Source organism: Pongo abelii, chromosome 5, assembly GCF_028885655.2.
Source record: "Pongo abelii isolate AG06213 chromosome 5, NHGRI_mPonAbe1-v2.0_pri, whole genome shotgun sequence".
Lineage (NCBI taxonomy): Eukaryota > Metazoa > Chordata > Mammalia > Primates > Hominidae > Pongo > Pongo abelii.
The window spans coordinates 164,987,416-165,014,600 of record NC_071990.2 but is presented as its reverse complement, the minus strand read 5'-3'; the positions used below and the strand labels follow the sequence as shown (position 1 = coordinate 165,014,600).

The window sequence follows — 27,185 nt, the reverse complement described above, 5'->3', positions numbered from 1 at the left end:
AGATTTTCCCCTTTGGGGGTATTTTCTAGATCCTGTAAGTATGCTTCATTATTTTATATTCTTTTTTCTTTTTTCTCTCCTGAGTGTGTTTTTCGCTTGTCTTCAAGGTCAGTAATTCTTCCTTCGGCATGATCAATTCTGCTATTAAAAGACTCTGATGCATTCTTCAGTATGTCATTGCATTTTTCAACTCCAAAATTTCTGCTTGGTTCTTTTTATTTTGATCTCTTTGTTAAATTTATCTAATAGAATCCTAAATTTCTTCTCTCTGTCATCTTGAATATCTTTGAATTTCCTCAACACAGCTATTCTGAATTCCTCGTCTGAAAAGTCACATATCTCTATTTCTCCAGGATTGGTACCTGGTACCCAACTTAGGTTGTGTTTTTATTTTTATTTTTATTTTTTTGGTGAGGTCATGTTTTCCTGGATGGTCTTGATGCTTGATGTCTGGGCATTGAAAAGTTAGGTACTGTGGTCTTCATAGTCTGGGCTTATTCGTACCTATCCTGCTTTGGAAGGCTTTTCAGATATTTGAAAGGACTTGGGTATTGTTGTCTAAGCTGTATCTGCAGCGGGAGCACTGCAAGCCCAGTAATGCTCAGATTCCTGCAGACTCATAGAGGTACTGCCTTGTTGGTCAACTGGTGAGTCTGATTCCAGGCTATGCTCTTAGCCAGTATATTACCTGTTGATCTATAAGCAGGATAAAGAAAGTCTGAAATGGTAGCAAAGGGAAAATTTATTTTTACTGAATAAGTAAAAAAAAAAATAAGACAGGAAGCCAAAAAGAAACTGCTAAATACCCTTCACCCCAAAGAAAAGCCCTACAAATCTATAATAAATATTCACAGAAAGATAAGAGAATAAACATAAAATAACCAAATAGTATAAAAAAGGAACAGTCAGAGGAAAGGAAAGTTACAATAACTGAAGTGAAATATTCATAATTTTGGAAGATAGAGTCAAGGACATTTCCCAGGAAATAAAACTAAGAGACAGAGTAGGAAAAAATCAACAATAAGTTAAAGAACTAAGAGAATCCACTGGGAGGCATTATAGATGACTGGCTGGAATTACATCAGAAAACCAAGACAAAACAGAGAGAAGATACTGTTAAAGAAGTAACACATGAAAAGTTTTTAGTGCAGAAAGACATAGGTCTCTAAATTGAAATTTCCTGGGAAAACTGATGAAAAAAAAACCGCATCAAAGTATATCCACATAAAATTTCATATCACCAGAGATAAAGATTCAAAAATGTTCAGAAATTGGAAGCCAATAGGTCACAGGCAAATGACTAGAAATTCAGATGCATCAAGATTTTCAAAGCAACATAAGACTCTGGAGGCGAAAGAGACGTGACCTCCCTTTTCTGAATGAAAAGGGTTTTCAACAAAGCAAACTCATAATCAAGCTTGATGATAGAATGTTCAGATATGCAAGAACTAAAAAATATACCTTTCATATGCTTCCAGGAAATTACTAGAAGATGCGCACTGTAACAGTGATGAGGAAAACAAGACAAAGAGCTAAGGAAAGAGGTTGAACATAAAAGAGGAGTAACAGGAAGTGTCAGGCCAAGACAATATGCGGTCCAGATTGGAGCAGATGGATGGATGGAGGGTGGAGTAGTGAATGTCTCTAGAAAGGGAAATAAAATTAATTTCAGATGAAATCAGATAAATCTGGGTTATTTAATGTTCTGAACATTTCGAAAATAATATTCTTTTGACAGATCTTGTAATACTTGAAGAAAATTAAGAAGTATATAAAAATCAAGCATGCAAAATGAGAGGCAATTATCAATGCTGAGAAGAACAAGTTGTATTAGAAAAGTAATCATAGCAGACGTGGGACTTGCAGTGAACAGTATTTATGTGATCATAAATTAGTGGGGAAGAAGGTATGTTTGTGGAGGGGAGTTAAATTCTAATCAATATGAGGTGACTGGCAGTCCCTGCTAAAAGCAGTCTTTCAAAGGAGTTTCCAAATCAAGACTTTTTCCTTGTGACTAGTGAATTATTTCTCCCAATCCTTTGTGGAAACAACAGATTCTTTGGTTTTCCTTTTGTCCTCTTGTTGTATTTCTATTTTTTTTACAAGTTATCTTGGCTTTCTTTAAAAAAAGATTGCCTTACTGAAAGTGTTTTTTCTTTCACTTATACCTCATATGACATACTATCTATTTTAATCCATTAATGGTTACATTTAAGGCCTAAAATCTTAAAGTTGTGTTTCTCTAATCATGCACATTATGAACAATGCAGTATCTCCTGATCCCACATACAAGGGAGAAAATTAGCATTCATCTCTTCCCCTCCCACCCATGTCCCACACCTGGCTCTCTTGTCCAGGACTCTTTGGTAGGGGCTGGGGCGTCCAAGCATCCTCTGTGCCCTGGCAGGCCTTGCCTCAGCCCGACAGCATGAGCATCGACCACGGGCTTGTCAGAGATGCAGCATCTCGGGTCCGTTCGCATCTACTGATCTGGAGCCTGCATTTTACCAAGGCCTGCGGATGCACACTGAAGCCTGGGAAGTGGTGCTTTAGAAGGCAGGCTGTTCACTTGGGTTGGTGAAGATCCTAGATCTTAAAGTCAAAGGTCAGGCAGCGGAGGAAGGACAGGGATCTTTTTAGCTCTCAGTCAAGAAGTCTACCTTCCTTCCAGGGTGAAAACGATGAGTAGCAGCAGCTGATTCTTTCTGAAATATGATGTCATAGTTTGCAGTACACAATGGGTCATGACTATTAAATTTTTATTGTGAATATTTTAATCATTATCAATTGATCCTCTTTCTACACTTGAAAACTCTTTACAATTAAATTTTACTTTTCTAAAATTAAAATCACTACTTCTGCTTTTTTATTTATTCCAATATATCTTTGAACATATTTAAGTATTATTTTATTTTTTAGAGAGTTTACATACAGATTTTGTTTTTTCAGTTTTAAAGTTAATTTTCGTAGCTGATCTATTGGATGTTACATTCTTCATCCTGTTTTGTGCTTTTGGTTCTTAGCCCTTCCTTGCTGTCTACTCAGCTTTTGTCCTTTTAATAGACAGAATCTGTTTAACTACCTTTATCTTCTGCATTGACTTTGAGGGTGTAGACCCCAGTTTTCCTGGGATTTTTAAGACTCATTACTGCAAAATTATCATTCAACACTTCATGTGGCTTTGAAACTTTTCCCTCCACTATTTAGACATAACCCTAGGTTTAGTGCTGACTGCTTTTCACACTACACTGTCCTCACTTGGGGACTCTCACTGTGCTTTACTTGCTGTGAGCTGGAGTGCATCCCAGTCACCTTCTGGATGAAGGACAGAGGGATACTGCAGTCATTGCGTCCACAGTGTTTTTCTTCACATGACCAGGGTAAAATCATGCCCAAGATGTCTCTCCCCAATTCTCTAAAAGGTGCTCTGTTGTCTGGAATTTACTCTTGCAAAAAATCTTAGCCTCAGTTAGTATTATTTCTTGGTGTATAGCTTTTTCCCCTGTCCAGACGTTTGAAGGATTTTTCTTTATGTTATAATTTAAACTTTTTGGCAAATTGTGCCTCCACCTGAGTCTGTTTTCACTGATTTTCTTTAGATTGCTGCAAGTATTTTCTACCTGCATAATAAGAGACAATTCTTCCTCCCAGAACATCTCTTCGAATCACCTCTGCCATTATGGTTGCTGTTCCTGTCGCTCTGATAGTTCCTCTTGGGAACACCTAACTTTTAACTCTTTTGCGTTCTATGTCCTCCGATTTAATATCTTTTCTGGCCTTATTTTTATACACTTGTCTTTTCTGAGAGAGCGCCTTAACGTTGCATTTATAATTGATCTTGTGCAGCTGATTATTCCCTATACTTCTATAGAGATTTTAGTTCTACTACGGCATTTTCAGTTTGCCTTGTCCTGTACAAAATGGACTTCTTTTTATTTGAGTCTAATCTCCTCTCCTGGATTTCTGCCTCTGTTTCTCAGAGGCCACGTCTTCCTGAATCCTGAGGATGTCAAACAAGTTTCTACAAGTTTCTCCTGGTTCTTATGCCAAATGTTGTTGAGGTATTCTTTTCCTCTGATTGTGCACAATACTTCCTTCCCTGTGTGTAGAGATTTTTCCCATGGCCCTCTGTGGCTGCAGTGTTGCTACTGTTCTCACTTTTATTGAGGAGAGAGATTCTTAGAGTTTGCCGGTTGCTCTTGGACCCTCTCTGCCCTCTTGACCGCTATTTCGGAAGAATCCTCTTCTGAATTTCATATGCGGAGATTCCAGACACTGCCTCCTGGTTTCACTCTGATGGATTGAGAAGGATTTGTCTTTGCCTACTGGATGGAGTAAATGTGAATCTGTAATCCCCGATCCAGACAAGTAAGAGGGCTGCTCTTTTCTCAGCCTCCCCTATGAGGTTTTGCTGCTGCTCCCAGCAATCAATGCTCCATCACCAACCCTGAGAACTTTATGTCAGCATGATTTTGGAGTTTCTGACCCAAAATAACTCAAGATGGAAATCAGAAAAGTGGGAGGGAAAAGGGAGCAGCAGTAGTTGTGCCAGAAAACAACATCAGTGAAAAAGGTGTCCGGGACTCACCGTGTAGGATATTCCAGAACTTAGGGGCTTGAACCAAGCAGCAGTAGGAGAAAGAACGGTGGATTCTTGTTTGTTATCATATTAGAAACCCCAGAGCCACTAAATGTGTCAATTTCTCATTCCAGTATTATCAGCCTTCTAATTTGTTGAAATCAACCCAGGTTCCAGAAATACAAGGGCAGCTAATCCTAGCTCACTGCCTCACAGTGAGTTTATACATTTTGCTTTGTTTTCATAGATATTAGTTCGAATTAAAAAAAAACAAAAACAACTTCTAGTCTGCTTGCTGGTAACGGTGAGGTTAATTTTTGCCCCTGGATAGAGTCAAAATTATACTGGGTATGGTGTGAAAATAAAATACACAGAGATGTTATACGTTATGTCAATTATGTACATCAGCCCTTTTCTAGATCCTGTTAGCCTCCTTCCAGAATTCCTCCTGAAAGATTTTCTTTATGCACATAATATTTTTCACACTGTGCTGGAACTGTGCATGACCTTACGTAAGTAATCAGCATTTCTTCCTGAGAAAAGTCTGGCTTTTAGTGACATAAACAGATTGAGAAGGAAGGAGCAGTTAGACTCAGGATCAGTATTGAATAGCAGAAGTGCTGAAAGCCACGCAATGGCATCAACCAAGATAAATTGGCATTGCTTCCGGAACCCTAAATCATCAAATTCATATCTAGTTAATTTTCCCTGACAAACCATGTTTACTGAGTTCCTGATAACATTTTCACTCATCAGCAGATGACCTCTAGCATGTGTGTACTGTAAATTTAGTCACATCACTCCTCTCTTTACTCATTTATGTATCTTCAAAATACAGATCAAACAAAACTGAAAATCATTTTACCTTGGCCTGCAAAACTCCAGTGTGGTATGCTTTAATTGCAGACAACATAATCAAAATATTACTGAGCAATTCCTTTTCTGTCTGTCAGTGTCTTCCAGTGGGCTCTGAGGGAGAGACCCCTGAGAAGGCAGTGATCCCAACATGAAGCATTGATTTAAAAAAAAAAAAAAAGAATATATGTCCGAATATTGCTGCTATTCTGCCAGAGGCAAAGAACAGATATTTCCTGCAGAGAATATTCTGGGCCTTTCTTGTTTATCAGAGAAAGCTACATATCATCCTTTAGAAATGTGGCAGTTCAAGTAGAATTTAATGTATTCAAAAATGTGACCCATCTGAGAGAAGAAATTACTTTTGGAAAAGGTTTTAATGTGGCTCAGGACTCTACACCCTCCCTGACAGCCTTTAAGGAGCCTGCCTTCCTGCAGCTGTGGATGAGGGAAGCAAGCTGCTATTTAATAAGCCCCTTTTCAGAGTCTCTTTTCTCTCCATGTTACTTTCACGTCAGGTAGCACCGTCCTTTGGTTTGGTTTCACTCTGTCTGTCTTGGTGGAAATGTGGTGTGGTCAGTTACAGATCTCTACGGAGACCTCAAAGATCTGAGGGAGAGTTTCAGAGTTGATTTGATGCAAGCAATAAGAGCAGAACTGTGGAAATCTAGCATTTTGATCATGATACATTCGAATGAATGGATAAATTCGAATGAATGAATAAAAATGGTGACCATGGATAAGACTCTGGGAGATGACCCTATGTTGAGCTAGTTTGTTCTTATTCTGATGAAACCACATGGCAAGAGCTCACCTGAGCCAGTGAGGGTGGGGTTCCCCAACCTAGAAGACTAGCTAAGCATCCTATCAATCATTTTGGGAAGCTGTCCATCCTGGAGTGGAAGATGAGGCGGAACTTGGGGCGGGGGGAGCAGGGGCCACCTCACCCCTCGAAGCCATGGGCAGTTGGGCCTGGATCCAGGGGGTGAAAGTGCCTGGAGCAGCTCTGGCTGAGAAAAAGGTAGGGTCTCCCTCATCTGCAGAATGAGTGTTCAGAGGAGGCACCGATCATCTGCTTTTAATTAGTAGTGGCAGTAGCAGCAGTAGCAATGCAGGACAGGTGGGCAATTCTGGGGTTGGGGAGGGGGTGTGCTGGTGAGGGTGAGAGGGGCCAGGCCTGCCACCTTGACTTGAGGAGAGGCCATCCTCTTCCTGAGCCTGTACCGGTGGATGCCAGGCATGCCCATCAGGGTGGCTCAACTGGCAGCAAGGTAAGAATGGCCAGAGAGTGTTCTGGAACCCCAGAAGGCTGTCTCGTGGGACAACCTCAGGTTCTTAGACAACTAGTCCAAGGGGCCGTGCAATGATGTGAGCAAGGTGCATGCAGAAAGGAAGGACAATCTCATTTCACAGACAGACAAAGCCAATCACAGGGCTACCGCAGAGTCACCCAGCTTACCTATTGTAGATTAAAAGTTTCAGGTATTTAAAAACATTCTTCTTTTCACCTATGCCGCTGGGCTTCCCTTCCTTAAAATTATGAATCCTACTACCTCAAATATACTCAACACAACTGTGTTTATAATTTAAAAATTAGAGATGCCACTTACAAAAAAAGACTTGGAAGTTAGCAGCAGCAGGTAAAGACCTCTGGATGCATAAGTTAATGTTAATGCTTATGTCATTACTATGAGGCATTTTAAATTAGCACAAACCCCATGGAATTTGGCTTATTTATGTGGCTAAGCCATAGTGAAATACTGATGATGGGATATATTTTTGGAGATTTGGGTAGTCTGGCCTCCTAAGTCAATTTATGAAAATTCCTGCAAAACCTGAGGATCACCTCAGTCTGTTATGTTTTATTGCTTAATTAGCAAGTTGTCAAAAAGCAACACCGTATAAACTCAGTGATGCTTTTTTACCTGTTCACTTACTTTTTATGGGGATAATGAGCTGTGGAAGGACAGGTAGGATCTTGTTCCCACCATGTTCCAGCATGTCGTGGATTCCTTGCCGAGCAAAAAACTCATAGGGAAATGTCATTTCACAAAGCCCATCAAAAAACAGAGGCAGATAATGATGGTAATCCAGCTTCTCAATTTCTACCTGAAAGTAAAGAGAGAAGAAACGCCATGTGAAAACAGCATTCGGGCAAAGCATGGCAGACGAGCTATGCAGCTGTCACCCACTCCAGAGGGGCACGCTCTTTAGAACTTCAGGAAGACTTTCTTAACCAATCCACCTAACGACCTGAAGTATGTCATCGTGTCCTGAATCAATGAGCAATGAGGTTAAAGTCATGGACCTTTAGATCTTAACAGTTAAATCTCCAATCCACATACAATGCACATTGAGAGGAATATTAATAATTTGCTGTCTTTTTGTTAATTTGTTACCATTTGGCTCAAGTATGATATTGAATAGGATTCAAGAAGCCTCTAGAATGTTTGCTGAAAAGATCCACGTAAAAATAAAATGAAAGAAATAAAAACAGCTGAAAAAGATTGGTGCCCAAAGTTCTAAGAAGAAAGCTACAGAAGTGCACGTGCATACGTTCCTGGGAGGCATGCCTTCTTTGGGGCAAACAGGAGAGTGAGAGGTCAAGCTTGATTCCTGGCTTGTTCACTGGGGCCTGGATGACAAGTAGAACATTCAGGCCATCAAGAAAAAATGGAGAAGACAAAGAGTGGGCTGAACCTGGGACCACTGACACCTCAAAGTCAAAATGTCCCAACCTCCCTTCACCTGCTTCTTTTGGGAGCAGAGACAAATCTCTTTCCCACATCTCCATCCGTCACCTTCAGTGTCCCTCCATGTCCCCCTGTCCAGACCTTGGCAGTAGCATCCAGCAGCACCAGGGAATGGGAACTAAAACTCTGGGGTTGAGAAAAGAGATTGTGAGTTGGGAATCATCTACCTGTGGAAGATGTGGTCTTGCTCGAGCCCTCCACTGTCCAGGGTACCTGTGGCCTGAGCTACTGCCAGCAAGGTGGCAGAGCTAAAGGTGAGAGTGTACATGGAAAGGAGCCCACAGACTCAGACTGTAGGTATAATACATCTACACAGAGCAAGGGATGGGGCCTTCCCAGCAAGAGGTGATAATTTCCTTGGTTTTCAAATCCTTATGAATGCACCCAGCTTCTAGTTACCACCTTCTAATCAAGTGAGGAGCCCATCAAGACTTTTGAGAAACTCCCTTTTACATTAGTAGGAGATTAACAAATTTTTATTGATAAATTACATATATACATATTCCCTATATAGAGATAAATTATACGTATATTTATTCCCTATATATATTCCATGCTTTATATATATATTAATACATATTTATGGGATAAAAAGTGATATTCTGATTTTGTAACCAAAAATTGTAATACCACTTAGCGGGAGATTTTTGTACCTCCCAGCTCTCTCTCAGCATTCTGGAGTCTCACGCCACATGCCTGCCTACCCCTGGATGTGAGTAACTGGTAACGAACCCATCGTCTTCCTGAGTGTTTACTGTGGGTCGGGGTGAATCAAATTTCCTACAGTTCCCCAAGCAGCAAGCCTGTCTACAGTCTGCTCACAGACTTCCCATTCACAATGCATGTTCAGGTAGGAGCTGGGGATGTAGAGGGAGTCCAGCCAATCAAGGAAGTAAGCAGGTAAGAGGCGACGTCCAGATCCTCTGTTGGAACTGGAGCATAGAAAACAAATCCCTAATGTAGGTTTATACAGACATCAGTTTTACTTTATTTTCCTTTTATATTTATAAAATTTATGTTATTCAGCATACATTTATGGAATATATATTTTCTCAGAGATTTATGTGCATTTGGAAATGTTTTAAAACATTATTTTGTACAATTTGAAATATTTTTTCTTAGGTCCTAAAGGCCCAATGTGTTTATGGATAATTTTACATTGTATACTAATTTCATAATAAAAATGTCATCTAGACTATATTTTAAAAACATTTTTGGTAAGCTTTGCTAATTCTTTTAGCTTATTGTCACACTTTTATAAGTGCTTCTTGTAAGTACAAAATTAAATTTTGTATTTTACTATGGCCTAAGATGTTGTATTTTAATACATTAAGTCATTTACATTTATGGTCTCATTTAACTTCTGTCATTTTATTTTTTTGGTCTCCGGTTGTTGTTTTTTATTTACTTTTTTCTTTGTATCTTGTAGTTTTGTTATGTACACTATGTTCTATTTACTTTTTTGTAATGACTTTAAAGCTAAGACATCCTGTTCAAACATTTTATTGCAGCTACCTTAAACATTTCCAAACTTAAATTTATCTTAGTGAGAGATAAATAAAGTTAAAAGTCTTCTACTAAGACTATTGACATGTCTATTTTTCCTTGGAATCCTATTTTTTCTTTAGATGTTTTGGGGCAACAATACTAATATCAACAACAGCAACAATAATAATACCAATGTTTGTGATGCCAGACACTGTTGTGAACACTGTGCTAGTTCATTTGATCCTCAAGCAACTGGAAGAAGTAAGCATTATTAATATCCTAATTTTCAATATGAGGAAATTGAAACAGAGATTTAATAACTTGCCTAAGGTCTGCAGCTAGTCAGTGCTGGAGTTAGGTTTCAAGCCCAAGCAGTCTGGTTATATGACATGGCACTGCCTCTCAGGCCTTGTTGTTCGGCACATTGAGGTTCAGCACTATTATAACCTCCTGGTGAATTGTTCAATTTACCCTTATGTCCTTATCCTCTTTATCATTATTGATGCAGTTTGTCTGAGTCTAATGTAATATTATTATTGCTATAACTGGTTTATTTGTCACACCTTTTCTATCCTTTCGCTTTCTTTGTTCCTCTGACATTAGATTTTAAGTGTCTCTCTGAAGTAACTTACAGATTTGTTTTTCCCACTTTTCTTTTATAATGTGCCCTCAAACAACAAATACTGAGTACCTGCATAATTCCTATTCTCAAAATTTTGAAAAACAAAAGTTATTAGAAAAGAGAAAAAAAGAGCAATTGAAAGACAAAAGTCAAATGAAAGATTGAGCGAGTGAGAGAGATTGAGAAAGAAAAAAAATTATCTCTACATCTTCATATCCTCCAATATCACTGACCACAGCAGTTCTTTCCTACAAAAAATTATCTTCTCTTTAGTTCTTTTTTTAACTTTTTTTTTTTTTTTTTTTTGAGATGGAGTTTTGCTCTTGTTGCCCAAGCTGGAGTGCAATGGTGCGATCTTGGCTCACTGCAACCTCTGCCTCCCGGGTTCGAGTAATTCTCTGGCTTCAACCTCCCGAGTAGCTGGGATTACAGGCATGCGCCACCACACCCAGTTAATTTCGTATTTTTTTGAGTAGAGATTTTTTTTTATTAGAGATCACCTGGCCTTAGGTGATCTACCCACCTCGGCCTCCCAAAGTGATGGGATTACAGGCATGAGGCACCACAGCCAGCTTTCATTAGTTCTTTTTATGACCTGTTTGTACATTATTTGCAAATATCTGTTATCATTGCAAATATGTTGCCTTACTATTAGAACAACAGGTGGGGATCCACCACCTCATCTCACTGCCACCAGAGACACAGATATGGCTTTTGTTTGACTGACTCTGGAACTGTGTGAGGAGCTGCTGGATTCTACGGTGCCCAATAGGCAGCTCTCACCTGATGGACAAAGAGCTGCAGGGCTTGTGGATGGCAGTTCCAAGGTGAATGTACATAATCCTGCTTGGAAGGCTGCCACTCTGATTGATGAAGAGTCAAGAAAATTCTTTTTCTTTTGAACTGTTTATAGTTTAGAGGTTGGGTAAAGTATAATTTTGTGAACAAAATTTACCTTTCTCTCTACCTGAGTTACCCTAAATTTGGAAACCATTTATGAGTATTTTTATCTGATAGCAATATATTTATTTGCATAAGTTCAGTAAGAATCTGTTTTCTTTTCTAACAGAGCATAATTGGAGAAACTGGTTATTTTACCAAGGCATTGACTGGAATGGCATATTTTCAGAATTGACCAGACTGAGGAATGGAGGTTGACTTTATAAAGTCTTTCTAGGAAAGACTGACCTAGTAACTTGTCTAAATGGTTCTCTTGCAAGGTTTCTGACCCATGGTAAATAAAGAACGTCATTTACTAACAGGCCTGGGAATCTTAAGTATTTTGGGACCTCAAGAAGAGAAGAATTTGTATAGGTATTACAAGCACAGTCTAATGGTGAATCCTTGGCTTGGCTCCTAGCCTTGAGGCTTTTAAAAAGCAGAATCCACAACTTCTCATAAAAGTTCCAGCAAAGACAACTTAAAAAGAGCCTACCAGTCTGGACAATATATTGAGACCCTGTCTCTACAAAAAATAAAAAATTAGCCAGAGTGGTGTCACACACCTGTGGTCCCAGCTACTTGGGGAGGCTGAGATGGGAGGATTGCTTGAGCTCAGGAGGTCCAGGCTGCAGTGAGCCAAGATTGTGCAAAAAATCTCAGGCTAGAGCCTGGGTGACAGAGTGAGACTGTCTGGAAAAAAAATAAATAAGCAGATCAGGCTAATCACTATTCTTGCCATATTTTATGGAAATAACCAGGCCAAGTATAATGAGACCACAATTTATTTTGAAAATAAATTGGTCCTATTATGATTTATCCTTGGCAGAAACGGGGAAACCAGAGACCAAAAAATTTGGATACTAGCCCTCACCATTGTTTTTGAGTTTTTATTATTTACCTACAATTTGGGCTAAATCCTGAATTATTTGCTGTCTGCAAGTCTAAAGAGGAACCAGGTTTTAATTTTCTTCATGATACTTTTAGTTGGCTCTTTAATGGAATAGGTACTTTTTTGTTGTTGTTCTGGGATACAAATTCTCTTTTGACTGTAATCTTTGAGTGCAAATTATTAATGTTATATATCTCATGCTGTTTTACTCCTAAGAAAACCGAGGTCATTGTATTCTGAAGACTAGAGGTGCTTCAACAGCCTGTGAACCTCCCTCATTAGGAATCCCACTGGGCCTGATCTATTTTCCATTGCCAAAGCACTGCTGCTAAAGTTTGACAATATCAAGCACTCTCTCTAAGGCTCAGGGATGATCATGGAAGAGGAAGGCGTGGGAGATTGTAAAGCCGCATTAGAGGGGTGGAGCGTGGAAGCCAAAGCAACTCCATCCTTGGTGCTAATCTGCCATGTTGGCTTCTGATTAACCTCAGTTCGGGGAATGCTTCTGAGATTTTCAGTTTATCTATTCCTCCTCGTGTAAGAGCACCAACTTACCATAAATCCCACCATGAGGGCAAATTCCTGGCCATTCCTTCTGAAGTGTGTGTACCCCTCCCCGACAGCACATAAGTCCTGTGTCCAGGGGGTAATGGTTCAGGATCCACCATCTCATCTCTTCACTGCCAGGGACACAGACATGGCTTCTGTTTATAAGTCCCTATTAAAAGTTTCTTTTCTAAGCAACTAGATTTGTATGTCTCTTTCTTTAGTCTCTCAGCTTCCTCCAACTTAGGAGTAGGTTGACACAGACCTGCCCACAATGAAACAATGGCTGAATAATGTTCTATTGAATGCACTTAACACATTTTGTTTCTCCATTAATTCGTTGATGGACATTTGGGTTGCTTCTGCCATTTGGTTATTGTGAATAATGCTGCTATGAATATTACTGGACAAGTTTTTGTTTGAACGCCTGGTTTCAATGCCTTTGAATATATACCTAGGAGTTCAAATGCTGTGTTGTATGGGAGTTGCACATTTAGTTTTAGAAGAAACTGCCAAACTGCTTTCCAGAATAGCTGTACCATTTTATATTCCCATCAGCCATGTATGAGGGCTCTAATCACTCCACATTCTCGCTAACACTTGTTATTTTCTGTAGTTTTGATTGTGGCCATGCTAATGTGTGTGAAATGGTATTTCCTGTGGTTTAGATTTTCATTTTCCTAACAAGTAGGATGTGGAGCATCTGATACATGACACAACATGAATGAACATTGAAAACATTTTCCTAAGCGAAGGAGGCCAGTCACAGAAGACCACATACTGTACGATTCCATTTCTATGAGATATTCAGAATAGACAAATCCAAGAGACAGAAACTGGCTGCTTCAGAGCTGGGGGAAAGGATACTGGGAAGTGGCTGCTTATTGGGTATGGGGTTTCCATGTGGGGTGATGAAAAAGTTCTGGAACTAGATGGTGGCCATGGTCACACAGTAGGAGTGTACTTAATGCCACGGAAGTGTACACTTAAAAATGGTAAAAATGGTAAGTTTTATGTGTATTTTACAATGATAAAAATGCCAAAGAAAAAATAAAACAATAAAAAACAAACAACAAAATAATAGAATAACAATTTGCCATTATATTTTGAGACACAAACTTTTTTAACATGGTAGATACAGTCCTACTTGCTACAGGATGATTTTTTGTATGTAAATTCCTTTTACATATCTTCCAGGGTTCCTTTTTATTATAATAATTTTGTTTTCAGTTGATGAATTTGGCCTAGGCTTTGGTAATCCCTCTTATATTACGTTTATCCTCAGACGCTTGTTTGCACGTGTGTGTGCACGTGTGTATATATGAGTGCATGTGTGTATATGTGTGCATGTGTGCGTGTGTGTGTGCACGCCTGGATATGTGTGTATGTGTGTGTCTTAATAATATATCTGACTTCTCTTTAAGTACTTTTCTGAGAAGCCACTGCTCCATTTCCACACTGTCCCCAGTCCCCGCTCCATTTCCACACTGTCCCCAGTCCCCGCTCCATTTCCACACTGTCCCCAGTCCCCGCTCCATTTCCACACTGTCCCCAGTCCCCGCTCCATTTCCATGCTGTCCCCAGTCCCCGCTCCATTTCTACAGTATTCTTCATAGTAAAATTTTTCAAGAGAATTCTTTATCATCACTGTCCTTGCTTCCTCATTCCCATTCCCTCTTTAACCCACTCCCCTACCATTTCACTGAAGTTGCTTTTATCAAGGTCACCAGTGACTTTCTTTGTGTCTAATTCTTGAATCCCCTTTCTGTTCTCCTCAGCACAGCACAGTTGACCTGGTGAAGTTGTACCCCCAACACTGGGAGGTCACCCTAATTCCCTCCCTCCAATCCCTGGCCTGGCCTGACCTCGCTGGTTCTGAGACAGCCGCGGGGGATGCGGTCCTTGGAGAAGCTCCACCCTCCCATCTGGCCTGCCCACTAGGAGGAGCCACACAAGCTCACACCATTTGCCGCAGGGAGTAGCCTGGCCCCTCCTCTTCCTGTGTGGAAACTGGGATGCGAATGGCCGGTGGGAAGCGTCCAACGGGGATGCAGATGGCCGGTGGGAAGCACCCTAGCAGGGACTGTGGCTTAGCGAGAGTCCCTGTTTCCCCCTTTTCTTCCTTTTTCACCCAACAAAGCCCTGTCTTATTCAAATTCAAATTGTCTGTGAGCATGAATTTTCGTGGCCATGGGACAAAAACCCTTGTCTTCAGCTGAACTAAGGAAAAGTCCCGCAGCAGTTCCTCCTTAGGGACTCTTCGAATGCACCGTCTTAGCCTAGGCTGCTGTAACAATATACCATGGACAAGGTGGCTTGAAAAACAGACATGTATTTTCCCACAGTTCTGGAGGCTGGAAGTTGGAGATCAGGGTGTCAGCACAGTCGAGTTCTGTGGAGGGAGAGATCGCTTCCTGGCTTGTAGACAGTCACCTTCTCAAAATGTCCTCACAGGGCCTTTCCTCTGTGTGCATGCGGAGAGATGGCTGGTCTGTCTTTCTCTTCTTATAAAGACAATAGTCCTATTGGGTTAAGGCCCCATCATTATGATCTCACTTAACGTTTATTATCTCCATACAGGCCCCATCTCCAAATACGGTCACACTGGGATTTGCCCTTCAACATAATGAACTGGAGGGGAGCGGTGGGGCACGATTCAGTCCATTGCACACCGTTCTCCTCTCCAGACCTCTCACTGGCAAGTCCTTTCATCTCAATTTCAGTTCTGTGAGGCCGTCCTACTATTGTCTATCACGCTGTTTGATTTTTTTGTAGCCTCATCATTTATTCATTACAGTTTCTTAAGTTCTTTTTTTTAGGGAACTTGTCATTGCCTAGAAGAGTGCTGGGCACACAATAGGTAGGTATTCAGTAGGCATGCATTGAATTTTAATTCTGACCTTTTGAATCTGCCCTGTGTTAACTTCCTTGAGAGGGCTGCCCTGCTAAGGAATAATGACCAGATGATGAGTGGCTGTGCCTAGGCTAGAGGGAGGGCAGCTGCACCGAGGGTTGGCTGTTTAACATTGACTCTGTAGGTGAAGGAGTATGTAAGTTTCTATAAATTTATGTATTCTACAACTTTATGTATTCTGTAAATAAAATACTATTTTTCACTTATTAGCATTGCAGTGATTATTTACATTTCAGGAATTTTGTGACTATTATAATAGACAAGATAGGCTTCCGGATGCTTGTGTTTTCCCTCATTTCACTAGAAATCAGTTAGGGTTTAATTGGCTATTCTGAGTTTTTGTAGTTTTAAAATTGATATCTAATAGTTGTACATTTAAAAAATTCCCTTTACTTTTAAAACTTTGGCAACAGTTCTGTTTTTTACAATATCATCAAATGCAAACATATTAAAATCTGTCCGTCTAAATAACAATAAGAGGTCCTTATTTTAAAAAAGATATTGAGAATAATTTAAGATTAAAGCCAAAATTTGAAGGAAAGACAAATGAGGAAATCCCTTATCTATATGTATGTGTGTGTTTGTCACACTGTGACTGCTATTCCTAAGAGTTCTTCTCAATTGCTGGCTCCTTTTGTTAATTTAGATTCACAATTAGTCATTTTTAAGGTTTATGTGACAACAAACCTTATTTCAGTTAAGGAATTTCAGTAAATTTTTCATTCTTAGGATAACTAGTTTATTTACCATAAAATAGTAGTTTTCAAATTTAGGAATCTTTCTTTAAAGTTTAAGAAATCCAAAATTAAAAGAAAATTTCTTGCAGAGGGACACAGAACAAGGAATGTTTTAGACATATCAGTTAAAATTATATGTTAATACCTGGATTAATGACTACATTGATTGATATTAGCTCCAGAAACATGAAGCGTTTTTACTCATAAACTATATCTTTAAAATTCATGTTTTATAACTTTTTAAAGATCACATAGTACCTACTATGTGACCTTTAAATCTTACAATGACCTTTGGTGAGCAGCAACAAAATTCTGACTTGACCTAGCCTGTCAAATATTTATCCCCATAACAAATGTGTACGGCAGTAATACTAGACTGAAACATCAGAAACACAGTGAGGTTGTAGTAGTCCGTTTTCACACTACTATAAAGAAACATCTGAGGCTGGGTAATTTATAAATGAAAGAGGTTTAATTGACTCACATTTCTGCATGGCTGGGGAGGCCTCAGGAAACTTATAATCATGGTGGAAGGCCAAGGAGAATTCACTCACTATCAGAAGAACAGCATGGGGGAAACCACTCCAATGATCCAATCACTTCCCAGCAGGTTCCTCCCTCGACATGTGGGGTTTACAATTCGAGATGAGATTTGGGTGGGGGCACCAAGCCAAACCATATCAGAGGTTAATGACTTTCATGAAAAAAACTCAAATCAGAGACTTACTCTTATGCTTTCCATATCCTTGCTTCTATTAGCAATTAAAATTTCATCGAAAATATCTGTTCTTATGACTGCTGTTATAATTACCAAGGATCTTGCTCAGAAACACAAATTAATCTGAAAAAGTATAATTATCTATTAATATATTATGACCTCCTTTGGACTTATTGTGACGTTTCTAAAATAAAGACTTAACAGTGTTTCTCAACCCTTGAGGCAGCTATTGAGTTATTGCAAGAGGTCTTACAAATTAGATAGGCACTAATCACTGTCTACAGAAAATATATATATTTTATAAGTAGATGTACTATTATTTTTCAAATATGTGTGAAAGCAGTTGTGATGAATAACTAAAAATAATTTCTCACCTTATATTTTTCAATGGTACTGAATATACAACTAAAATCATGTGATATGGCACATGAGATTCTTAATGCTAAAATTAAGACTTTTTAACATGAAAAATGCTCTTAAGGGCAGAAATGAAGCAAATTTCAGGCAAGATGGCAGACAAGACTGAAATGGATCCATCAACTGCTACAGACTTAAAAAACAAAATATGCCCAATGCAAAGCTGAGCTCAGGAAATCCTCAGATGCTAGAGATAAAAACGAAATCCAGTTGCAGAAGTGAGTTCCAGGTGATGCCAGGAGTATCAGATTAGGAAGTATCAGATTAGGTCACAAAACTAGGAATAAGGTTTTAATGTCTTCAGAAAAACAGAGCATTTTGTGAGAGAAGGGAACTAACCCGAGACTCGCGCATACAACCAGGACACATGAAGGGCTGCTTCACATGTGAAAAAGAAACTGGAAAAATCTCTTCAAATCCATTTGTGGAAACAGAAAGAGAGCCCGGTGTTTGACAAAGCTCTCAGTGGGACAAACCTCCTCTGAGAAATGGAAACCTAGGAAATCAAAAGCCCAGAAATTAAGGGAAAGCATTAGTCTCAGATAATGAAAAGGAAACCCTTGGGGCCCGGGCAAAAGCAAATGTGAAAACGTGAACACTTGCATAATCTCGTACATGGGACTCACAGAAAACGCAACCCTTAATATAGATGAGCTCACAATGAAAAATTATCCACCACTGTGGCAATGCAGTCATCAAAAAGAAGACTCAACAGACCAATGAGCATGAACATGAGCTCTGGAGGTAACAACTGGAAACAGAAGAATAAAATCTCAAGATAAATAATTTAAAAATACTTAACATGGAAAAATATTTCACTTAAAAAATGTAACTTTTAGAAAAAATATAGTATCATTAACTTAAAAATTCGGTAGCTAGGTTGAACAATAAATTCACCACAAATGAAAAGAGAATTAGAGATCTGGATCACGGAGCTGGAAGATGAATGCAGAGGCAGCACAGGGAGGTAAAGCAATGGAAAAAGATCGCAGGGAGTCCCAAGACCCGGGATGCTCCTTCGAGTCACTCACAGGAGCTCCAGAGGAAAGGACAGATCATGGGGAAAGGCAATATTTGAAGCAATAATGACTGGGAATTTTTCATAATTAAGAAAGATGTAAATATTCAGAGGGAAAATGCAGATCTAGACACTTTTCAGAAACACTATGAAACTCCAAAGTCAAGGAAAAGATTAAAAGCAACTAGAAACAAAAGACAGTTTACAATAAAAGATCCAAATTAGATGGAAATTACATTTCTCATTAATAAAATAGAGGTCAGAGAAAAGGGTAAAAAATGTTCAACATGCTCAAAGAACAAAAATTATTCATCTACAATACAACTTAGTAAAATCATCCTTCAAAAATAAAGAGAAATCAAATGTATTTGATTAAGACTGACGGGTATTTTTTTAACCCCTGGATCATCAACTTTACTAAAGGATAAAATTTATTAAAAAGTAAGTTGAACACAGGACAAAAAGATGGGATGAAAGAGCTAATAGTAGATAAATTGTTGAATGAATTAAGACTAAATAAGCAGTGACTATTACGAGTTTTTTTAAATCATCAATATGGCGGATTTACAAAGCGGGGCTAAGATACTAGAAAGGAATAGCAAGGAAGATGAGACGAAGGTAATCTGGGTCAAAGGTAATATCTCTGCCTTGAAAGAGATGAGGATAAAGTTATTGATACCCTTTAGACTTATCAAATAATTAAGCATATTAAAGTTTAAGAATACCTATTCTGAAAAACAAAATGAACTTCCAAGAGAATAGAGAAGAGGGAATGAAAAAAACTGTATCAGCTTTATCTTGAAGGCTGGTTAGACATCCTCCTGTTCCCAGGAAAAAATATGGAGAGAAAAACTTACATAGAATAGATCCAAATAGGTAAGTAATAATAAAAAGTGTTTGTGAATTAAATTCTTATTATAAGAGATTATCATAAAAGGGAAAATGTCCTTCAGTTCTGAATTAGTTTATAAGGTGAACACTCAAAATATAATGACAATGAGAGGTGGAAAATAAAGATGAAGTTAAAAAAAAAAGTATCTTGTAGGATAAATTCCTGGAAGAGGAACTGTTTTATCAATGGGTATACATATTGGTCATTTTGATACATATTGCCAAGTCGTGCTTCACAGAAGATGGTACCAAATTACATTTCTATAAAAAATAAATGACTACCTGTTTTTCTAATGTCTGTCCAAAGAGAATGCTATCAAAGTTTGATTTTTAACAATATTATAGTTAAAAATGGTATTTCAGGGTTGTTTTATTTCTCTTACTGTGAGAATAATTACCTTTTAAAGCTATTTTTGAAAGTCATTTGTATATCCTTTTCCGAGAATTGTATTTTCATATCTTTTGCCATTTTTTCTCTACTGAGGCATTGGCCTATTTTAAGAGTTCTTTTATATTAGGGAAATTAGTCTTGAGTGTGACAGGAGTTTCAATTTTTTCTTTTGCCATGACAATTTTAAAACGTTTTTGAATTCATTAATGTTTCATAGATGCTGATTTTTCAGTCATCATTAGAAATATTTCCCCCATTTTGTAGCATAAAGAATAGAAACAATCAGAAAGGAACATTCATAATGGTTTATTCTCATACTTTTATGATTTATTTTCTTTACATTTAAATCATTAGTCTATTTGTAACTTTTCCTGGTGTAAAATGTAAGGTAAGTTTCCAACTGTGGATTTTTTTTAGGTCATATCCAGTTGTCCTATTGTACTTATTGACTAGTTCTCCAGTGATTGGAGATTTCACCTTATTATAAATTTCTATTTCTTGACTTTCTATTCTGTTTCACTGGCCTGTCTTCCTTATTTGTGAACAGTACCATTTTGATCTGATTATCATGACTGTTTAAATGATTTTAATATTTGGTAGGCTGGTCCCTTTACATTACTCTCCTAGGTTTATTATTATTATTACCATAATTTGTTTACTTTTTCATATAAAGTTCAGACATAAATTTTACATGTAAGTTTGACTCAATGGACCTACATAGAACCTTGCATTCAACAATTAGATAAAACACATTCTTTGCAAGCATATAAGGACTATTTTGGAAAACTGAATAAGCACTAAGCCACAAAGCAAGTCTTAAGAAATTCCAAAATATCTATGTCATATATGTCACGTTTTCTGCAGAAAGTTAAATAAAATGACAAATCATTAACTAAAAGATAGCCAAACTTTTAATAACCCCATATATTTGGAAATTTAAGAACACTTTAAAATCACTCAGCGATCAAAGAGAAAACCATTATAGAAAGAACAACACATTAAGAATTGAATCCCAATGAAATTACTTAACCTCCAAATAGTAGAAAAGTTCCCCTTTGTACTGACTCTTTTTAAGAATAGAAAAGAGGAAAAGCTACCCAGCTGACTGTCTGAGGCCAACATAACCTTAATACGAAAACCACAGAGTTCAGTCTCACTGAGGCCAACATAACCTTAATACTGAAACCACAGAGTTCAATCTCACTGAAATCCAAACAAATAGGCACATTGAATGATGGCCAAATAGGCCGTATCACAGAAATGCCAGAATTTTTTAACACCATGTTTACATTTTTAGATTAAAGGAAGACAAATAAGATAATTTTAATAGGTACAGATAAAACTTCTGATAAAATTTCTTCACTAAAAAATAAAGACACTTAGCAGAAACCTGTAGCAGATCCCATACTTCGTGGTGAACTTTAGGATTATTCTCATTTTTGTTAGAAAGGAGATGAGAAGACAGTTATTATTTTTATTCAGCCCTACGCTGGAGGTTCTAGCTAATGTGGTAAGACAAGAAAAGTACATGCAAAGATTGGAAAGGAAAAAACAAAACTGTTCATATTTGAGGATGACATGGCTGTCTACATAGCACACCCTGAGAGTCTATAGACATGCTCAATTAATAAAAGCTCTGTAAAAAAATTGTTGCATAAAAAAATCAATGCACTAAAAATAATAGCATTTCCACACACGATTAAAAACTACTTTGAAAATATTTTTTAAAAGTTCACAATAGCAAGAGATGAAGTAAAACAAACACTTTAAGGTAATAAAATTAACAATCAATATGTAAGACCTTATGGAGACAATTACAAAAGATCATTGACAAATATAAAGAGAAGACAGAAATAATCTTTTATGAATAAATGCATATATTGATTTTGCTTATGGTTGGGTAGACCGAAATTTAGATGGGTGATGATTCTGCCCAAATTAATCATCATCTCTCTGGCTGGCTGTTTTACTACAAATGCTGATGGCTCTGTCTAGCTGGAAGATATTAATTACTGAGTAACAAATCTGGATTTGAGAATGGAGAATCAAATTATTTTATGGAATAACCTTATTTTAAGTTTCTGTCAAAAAGGCTAAAAGACAGCTAAAGGTCAGTTGTAAGCAGATCTCAAATTTATGCACACTTAACCTTTATTATCCAGGAATTGTATGTTCCCGTTGGTAACAGTCAAAGAATGATAATTTCAAGTGTAATAAATAAGAAAGAAATAATCCCTTGTTTCATAGCTTCGAACATTCCCACTCAATCTCTTGTCATAAAGTTAAAGGAATTTCCTAAAACTCTAAAAACTGCATCTATTTTAACCATATGGAGATAAGAAGGAGTGAAATACATATTGAAATACATTGTCAAAGCTTCTCTTTCCTTGATCACGTATCTGTATAATGCTAAAAATAGTATACTTTGGTCAGAGGTAGAGGGAGAATAACTGTACTTTAGGATAACAGGTGTTCATAAATAATGAAGCAAGAAATATATGACAGGCCTGAAAAGTCTTGGCAGAGTTCTAGAAATTGAGACTGTTAGAAACAGATTATTTGCGGCTTTCACCACTGGTATTAATTGTAAAACATGGCCCTATTTTACAAAAACTCTCCTTGAATAAGATAATGTACTGCGAATTTTAATACACTTGACCAAATAAGTAGAAGTAAATAGGTCAGGAAAGGATTATTTCAGGTGTAGTTAATGCCAGGAAGCAATTTTAAGAAGAAATTGTTATGATAGTGGCACTATTGTCTCTTACATCAGCATATAATTTTGCTATGTATATATTTTGCAGAGATTTGTTCCAATTTGTTAAAACTCTTTATACTGAGGATGCTTTATATTTCTTAATCAAATTTCGCTAAAGCAAAAAATATATATACTGAATAGCTACAATAGTTATAGCATTGTGCTGAATGTTAGGGAGAGATGGGGCTAGTTAGTGGGTAGGAAAAAAAAACGAAAGCCTGTTAGAGAAATACAACTTATTTCCTTGGATTCATATTTTAGTATGATCAGCTTGTCGAAAGAATGAATCAATGACACTCTCTCTTTGTGGAGAGCAGCCTGGGTGTGGAATCAGGCACCCCTGGGTTCAAAGCCATCACTGGTACGTGGTGAAATCCATCAGTTTTCAAATGCTGTGACTGGTGGAAATGTAACGGAGCTCCTCTGGGCATTAGTTCATCATTTGCAAAATGATACCTAATTCTTGGGGTTATTATAAGGATGAAATGATACCATTTAGCATGTGCTAAATGATCTTAATTCCCTTTCTATTCTCTGAAGAGGACAATCATACAATCACAAAAAGTTAAGTAAGATTTCAAGTGATTAAGTACCAAATGAAGGGTACATACCAAGGCTACGTGGAAAAAAGCTCTGGTTAAGAGAAAGGAGAGATCATTATGGGCTGGAGTCAGGAAAACATTTCACTGGGATGGGGGGACTTTGATGAGCCCTGTGAGATGAGGAGGGGTGAGCGTTCTGGGCAGAGGATACCCCCTGAGTGATGGCACAGAGGGGAGCACAGGATAGTCAAGATACAGTGGCTCGTTAGGGTTCAGGTGGCCTGAGTTGGAATGAACTGGCAGGTGATATCAGGGAGCCAGGAGGGAGCTCTCTCTGCAGGCTGAGTCTGGATTGGACACTTTAGGCAACAAGGGAAATAGAGATGATTGAATAACCATTTGGTAAGTATAGTCTGAAGTGCAGGCTGACCTGGGAAGATCAACGTACAGGCGTGAATATCTTGGGGTAGAATCATTAGTTTGGGCCGGGCGTGGTGCCTCACGCCTGTAATCCCAGCACTTTGGGAGGCTGAGGCGGGTGGATCATGAGGTCAAGAGATCGAGACCATCCTGGCCAACATGGTGAAACCCCATCTCTACTAAAAATACAAAAAGGCGTGGTAGCGCATGCCTGTAGTCCCAGCTACTCGGGAGGCTGAGGCAGGAGAATCGCTTGAACCTGGGAAGTGGAGGTTGCAGTGACCAGAGATCATGCCACTGTACTCCAGCCTGGGGGACAGAGCAAGACTCCATCTCAAAAAAAAAAAAAAAAAAAAAAAAAGCCGGTCGCAGTAGCTCACACCTGTAATCCCAGCACTTTGGGAGGCCGAGGTGGGCGGATCACGAGGTCAGGAGATCAAGACCATCCTGGCTAACATGGTGAAACTTGTCTCTACTAAAAATATAAAAAATTAGCCGGGAGTGGCAGCGGGCGCCTGTAATCCCAGCTACTTGGGAGGCTAAGGCAGGAGAATGAGAGGATGAGGCAGGTAACTCAAATAATAGAAAAAACAAGGGTTTCTTTGCAGTTGTTCATGGCTTACATTCATTGATTCCCTCCTGTTACCCAGGCACTGTTCCTAGCTTTCTCTATTCCTGTGAGGTGGGTGTGGTTGTTGCCCTATCTACAGGTGAGAAGGCAGAAGCCCAGAGGGGCTGGGTGGCTCCCTTGTGCTCCTCTGCTGGCCACAGAGGAGAGAAGACCTGAGCCAGTGCCCTTGCCACCCTCCAGGTACCTCCCCCTTCCTGAGAACCCACAACACACCTTGGCACCTTCCCTACACACACCAAAAGACGGGCAGCAGAGTTGCTGGCATCTCCCCAAAACCTTCACAACGGCTGCTCCCTCCACGCCTACCTCCTTGAGATACTCCAGGCACCAAAATTCCCTCTCCTTTCTTTTCACTTTACCCAGTTAAACAGCTGAATTCTTTCATTCATTGGAGAGGAGCAACCAGATTATCTAATTATAGTTATACTGCAAGATACAAACAGCTTGTAAGCTGAAATGTTCCAAAAGGTATTTTGTTTCTAAAAAGAAATGAAATAAAAACCTTAATAGATAAATCCATGATGACATTTTTAACAATAGGGTCTTCCCAGGGCTCCTCACCTGCTCATGACACCCACTCTCTCCGTGTTGCTTTCCAGGCGAACTCAAAAAGAGCAGGACTCACCGACCTGAGGGTTTGCCAGCACACTTGTAGCCCACGGGACTAGAGTATTTGTGAGAGAGGAGCGTGGTCTTTGTAAGTGACGATGATAAGTCTGTCTTCATAAGCTAGTTCAAGTTCCTTTGTAAATACTTCCATCACATTTTTTAAGAATTTTTATATTGACACTAAACAACTAGCATCACAACTTGTGTTCCACAGTTTATGGACCTGATTGCATATACTCTATCAGGTTTTTGTAGTTTTAATAATTATCAGCCAGGTGCTATGATCCATGTCTGTAATTCCAACACTTTGGAAGGCCAAGGCAGGAGGATTGCTTGAGCCCAGGAATTAGAAACCAGCCTGGGAAACAGGGAGAACGCTTCTCTACAAAAAAATTTAAAAATCAGACGGGCCTGGTGATATGCACCTGTGATCCCAGCTACTCAGCAGGCTGAGGTGGGAGGATCGCATGAACCCAGGAGCCAAGGCTGTAGTGAACCGTGATCGTGCCACTGCACTCCAGCCTGGGTGACAGAGTGAGACCCTGTCTCAAAAAAAAAAAAAAAGTCATCTGTTTCCCATATTATAGGCAAGCTGAACATCCAACCCTTATTTTTTCTTAATGCAAAGCTCATCAACACCCTGTTATCTTGCGTGGTTCTCTGAGCTCCCTGACTCCCAGGTCTTCCTCTTCCTGTTGCTCCCTGACTCCCAGGTCTTCCTCTTCCTGTTCTGTAACTGAGGACAGCCCTCAAAGTTTCCCTCAAGGAACTCCTTGCTTTACACGCTCATGCTACCTATGATCTTTATCCAAATAACTCTGCATTGTGCCTCGCCACTTCTGACTCTCTTCCAAAACCCAGAACGTGTATCTTAAATCTTCGGGCACATCCACCTAGAGGCCTCATAATCTGCATCTCAAACTGAACTTATGGCCTGTAATCCTGGCCTCTGCACAAGCTCTCTGATTCCAACAATGTCCATGTCGTTTTACTGTCCCAAATGCTGGAAACCTAGCCGAAACACATATTCCATCGTGTTATTCTCCATGTTCAGTTCATCAGCCAGTTCTGGAAAGTATTCTTCCATTATTTCCTCACATATAACTCCTTCTTCTGTCATTTTCAGCCTGCCTTATAGGTCAACACCACCATTCAGGCCCCTGTGGCTTCATACTTGAACTTCTGCTATAGTCTCGAACTGATGATTTTTTTTTTTTTTTTTTTAGATGGAGTCTTGCTCTGTCCCCCAGGCTGGAGTGCAGTGGTGCAATCTCGGCTCACTGCAAGCTCCGCCTCCTGGGGTCAAGCAATTCTCCTGCCTCAGCCCCCCAAGTAGTTGACTACAGGCCCACCACCATGCCCACCTAGTTTTTGTATTTTTGGTAAAATTGGGGTTTTGTCATGTTGGCCAGGTTGGTCTCAAACTCCTGACCTCAAAATGATCTGCCCCTGCCAGCATCCCAAAGTGCTGGGTTTACAGGCGTGAGCCACTGTGCCTGGCCCACTATATTCTTTAAATTTTACTTTGTATAGAAAAAAACTCTTTTTGTATGCCAACATTTTCTTTCTTAAACTCTTTTGGTGCTCCTGTCATTTTGTTTAAAGTGATTGAAGAACAGAAGTCATTCGTGAAGGACACGGCACACACAGCCCAGAGAGCTTGCAGGTTGAAACTGGGCATGGAGCAATGTCTGCCAGCCATTCAGGGGACTTCAAAATAGGTCAGAGTACGTTTCCAGAAAATGACACCATCTTTTTGGGTTTGGGTATAATAATAAATCTAGGGGATGAGAACATAAAAGACTGGAAACTTCTTTTGTATTACAATAATGTACTTCTAAATGCATTTTGGGTACAGACAAGTCCATGTTTATGCAAAGACTGTAGATACATATATAAGCTGATTAAACAACAGGATGTAAAATTTATTGATAATCACATTTATCAACTAAATCTTGACAAGTTTTTAATGAAAAATTATTATCTGTGTAGTAGAATCTCTGCTTTCATAGTTTACCCGTAGGCCACTCATCTAAGTGTGTCTTTTTTTTCTTTTCTTTTTTTTTTTTACAGCAAACACAGTATTTACAATCAAGTTATTTAGACATTTTAGATTGTATACCAATGACATAGAAAAATGTACAGCAAGTCCACTGGGTTGTAATTTTAGAAACAAACATCTCAAGTCATAATAATAAAGCAGAGTTTTAAAAAGTTACTAGGTTTTCTTTATTTACCATAAGAAAGACTGAACTTCTTAGTATGTAGTTTGAAGAGTATTTTCTTTAACTCATTGAAGCCTACAGAGAAAATTCAAACCCACAGAGAATGAGAGGGTCATTCTCCGGATTCTCATTAGACAATTTGTGGAAATGGTGTCTCTCTTCTCACGGTGAACCCTGACTCCTCCATGACTGCTGAAGACCAAGCATCTCTGTTTGGGATGCTCTTTTCTGCTCTTTCCA

At 38.8% G+C, this 27,185-nt stretch overlaps 1 protein-coding gene and 1 long non-coding RNA gene across 6 annotated transcripts in view; one reads left to right on the top strand and one right to left on the bottom strand.

The window, feature by feature from the left end:
* PACRG (parkin coregulated) overlaps window positions 1-27,185 on the bottom strand; it is a 592,936-nt gene that overhangs the window by 252,837 nt on the left and 312,914 nt on the right. For all 5 annotated transcript variants that reach the window (XR_008526781.1, XM_024248816.3, XM_054558790.2 and 2 more), the window contains exon 3: window positions 7,372-7,543. Coding sequence is in view for 4 of the 5 variants with exons in the window: in XM_024248816.3 (XP_024104584.1) it covers window positions 7,372-7,543 (172 nt within the window). In the remaining variant the exon portion in view is untranslated. The remainder of the gene's footprint in view (window positions 1-7,371; window positions 7,544-27,185) is intronic.
* LOC129060240 (uncharacterized) lies at window positions 15,267-26,605 on the top strand. Its single transcript, XR_008526784.2, has 3 exons — window positions 15,267-15,534; window positions 24,711-24,808; window positions 26,326-26,605. It is a non-coding gene; the product is annotated as an uncharacterized LOC129060240 (long non-coding RNA).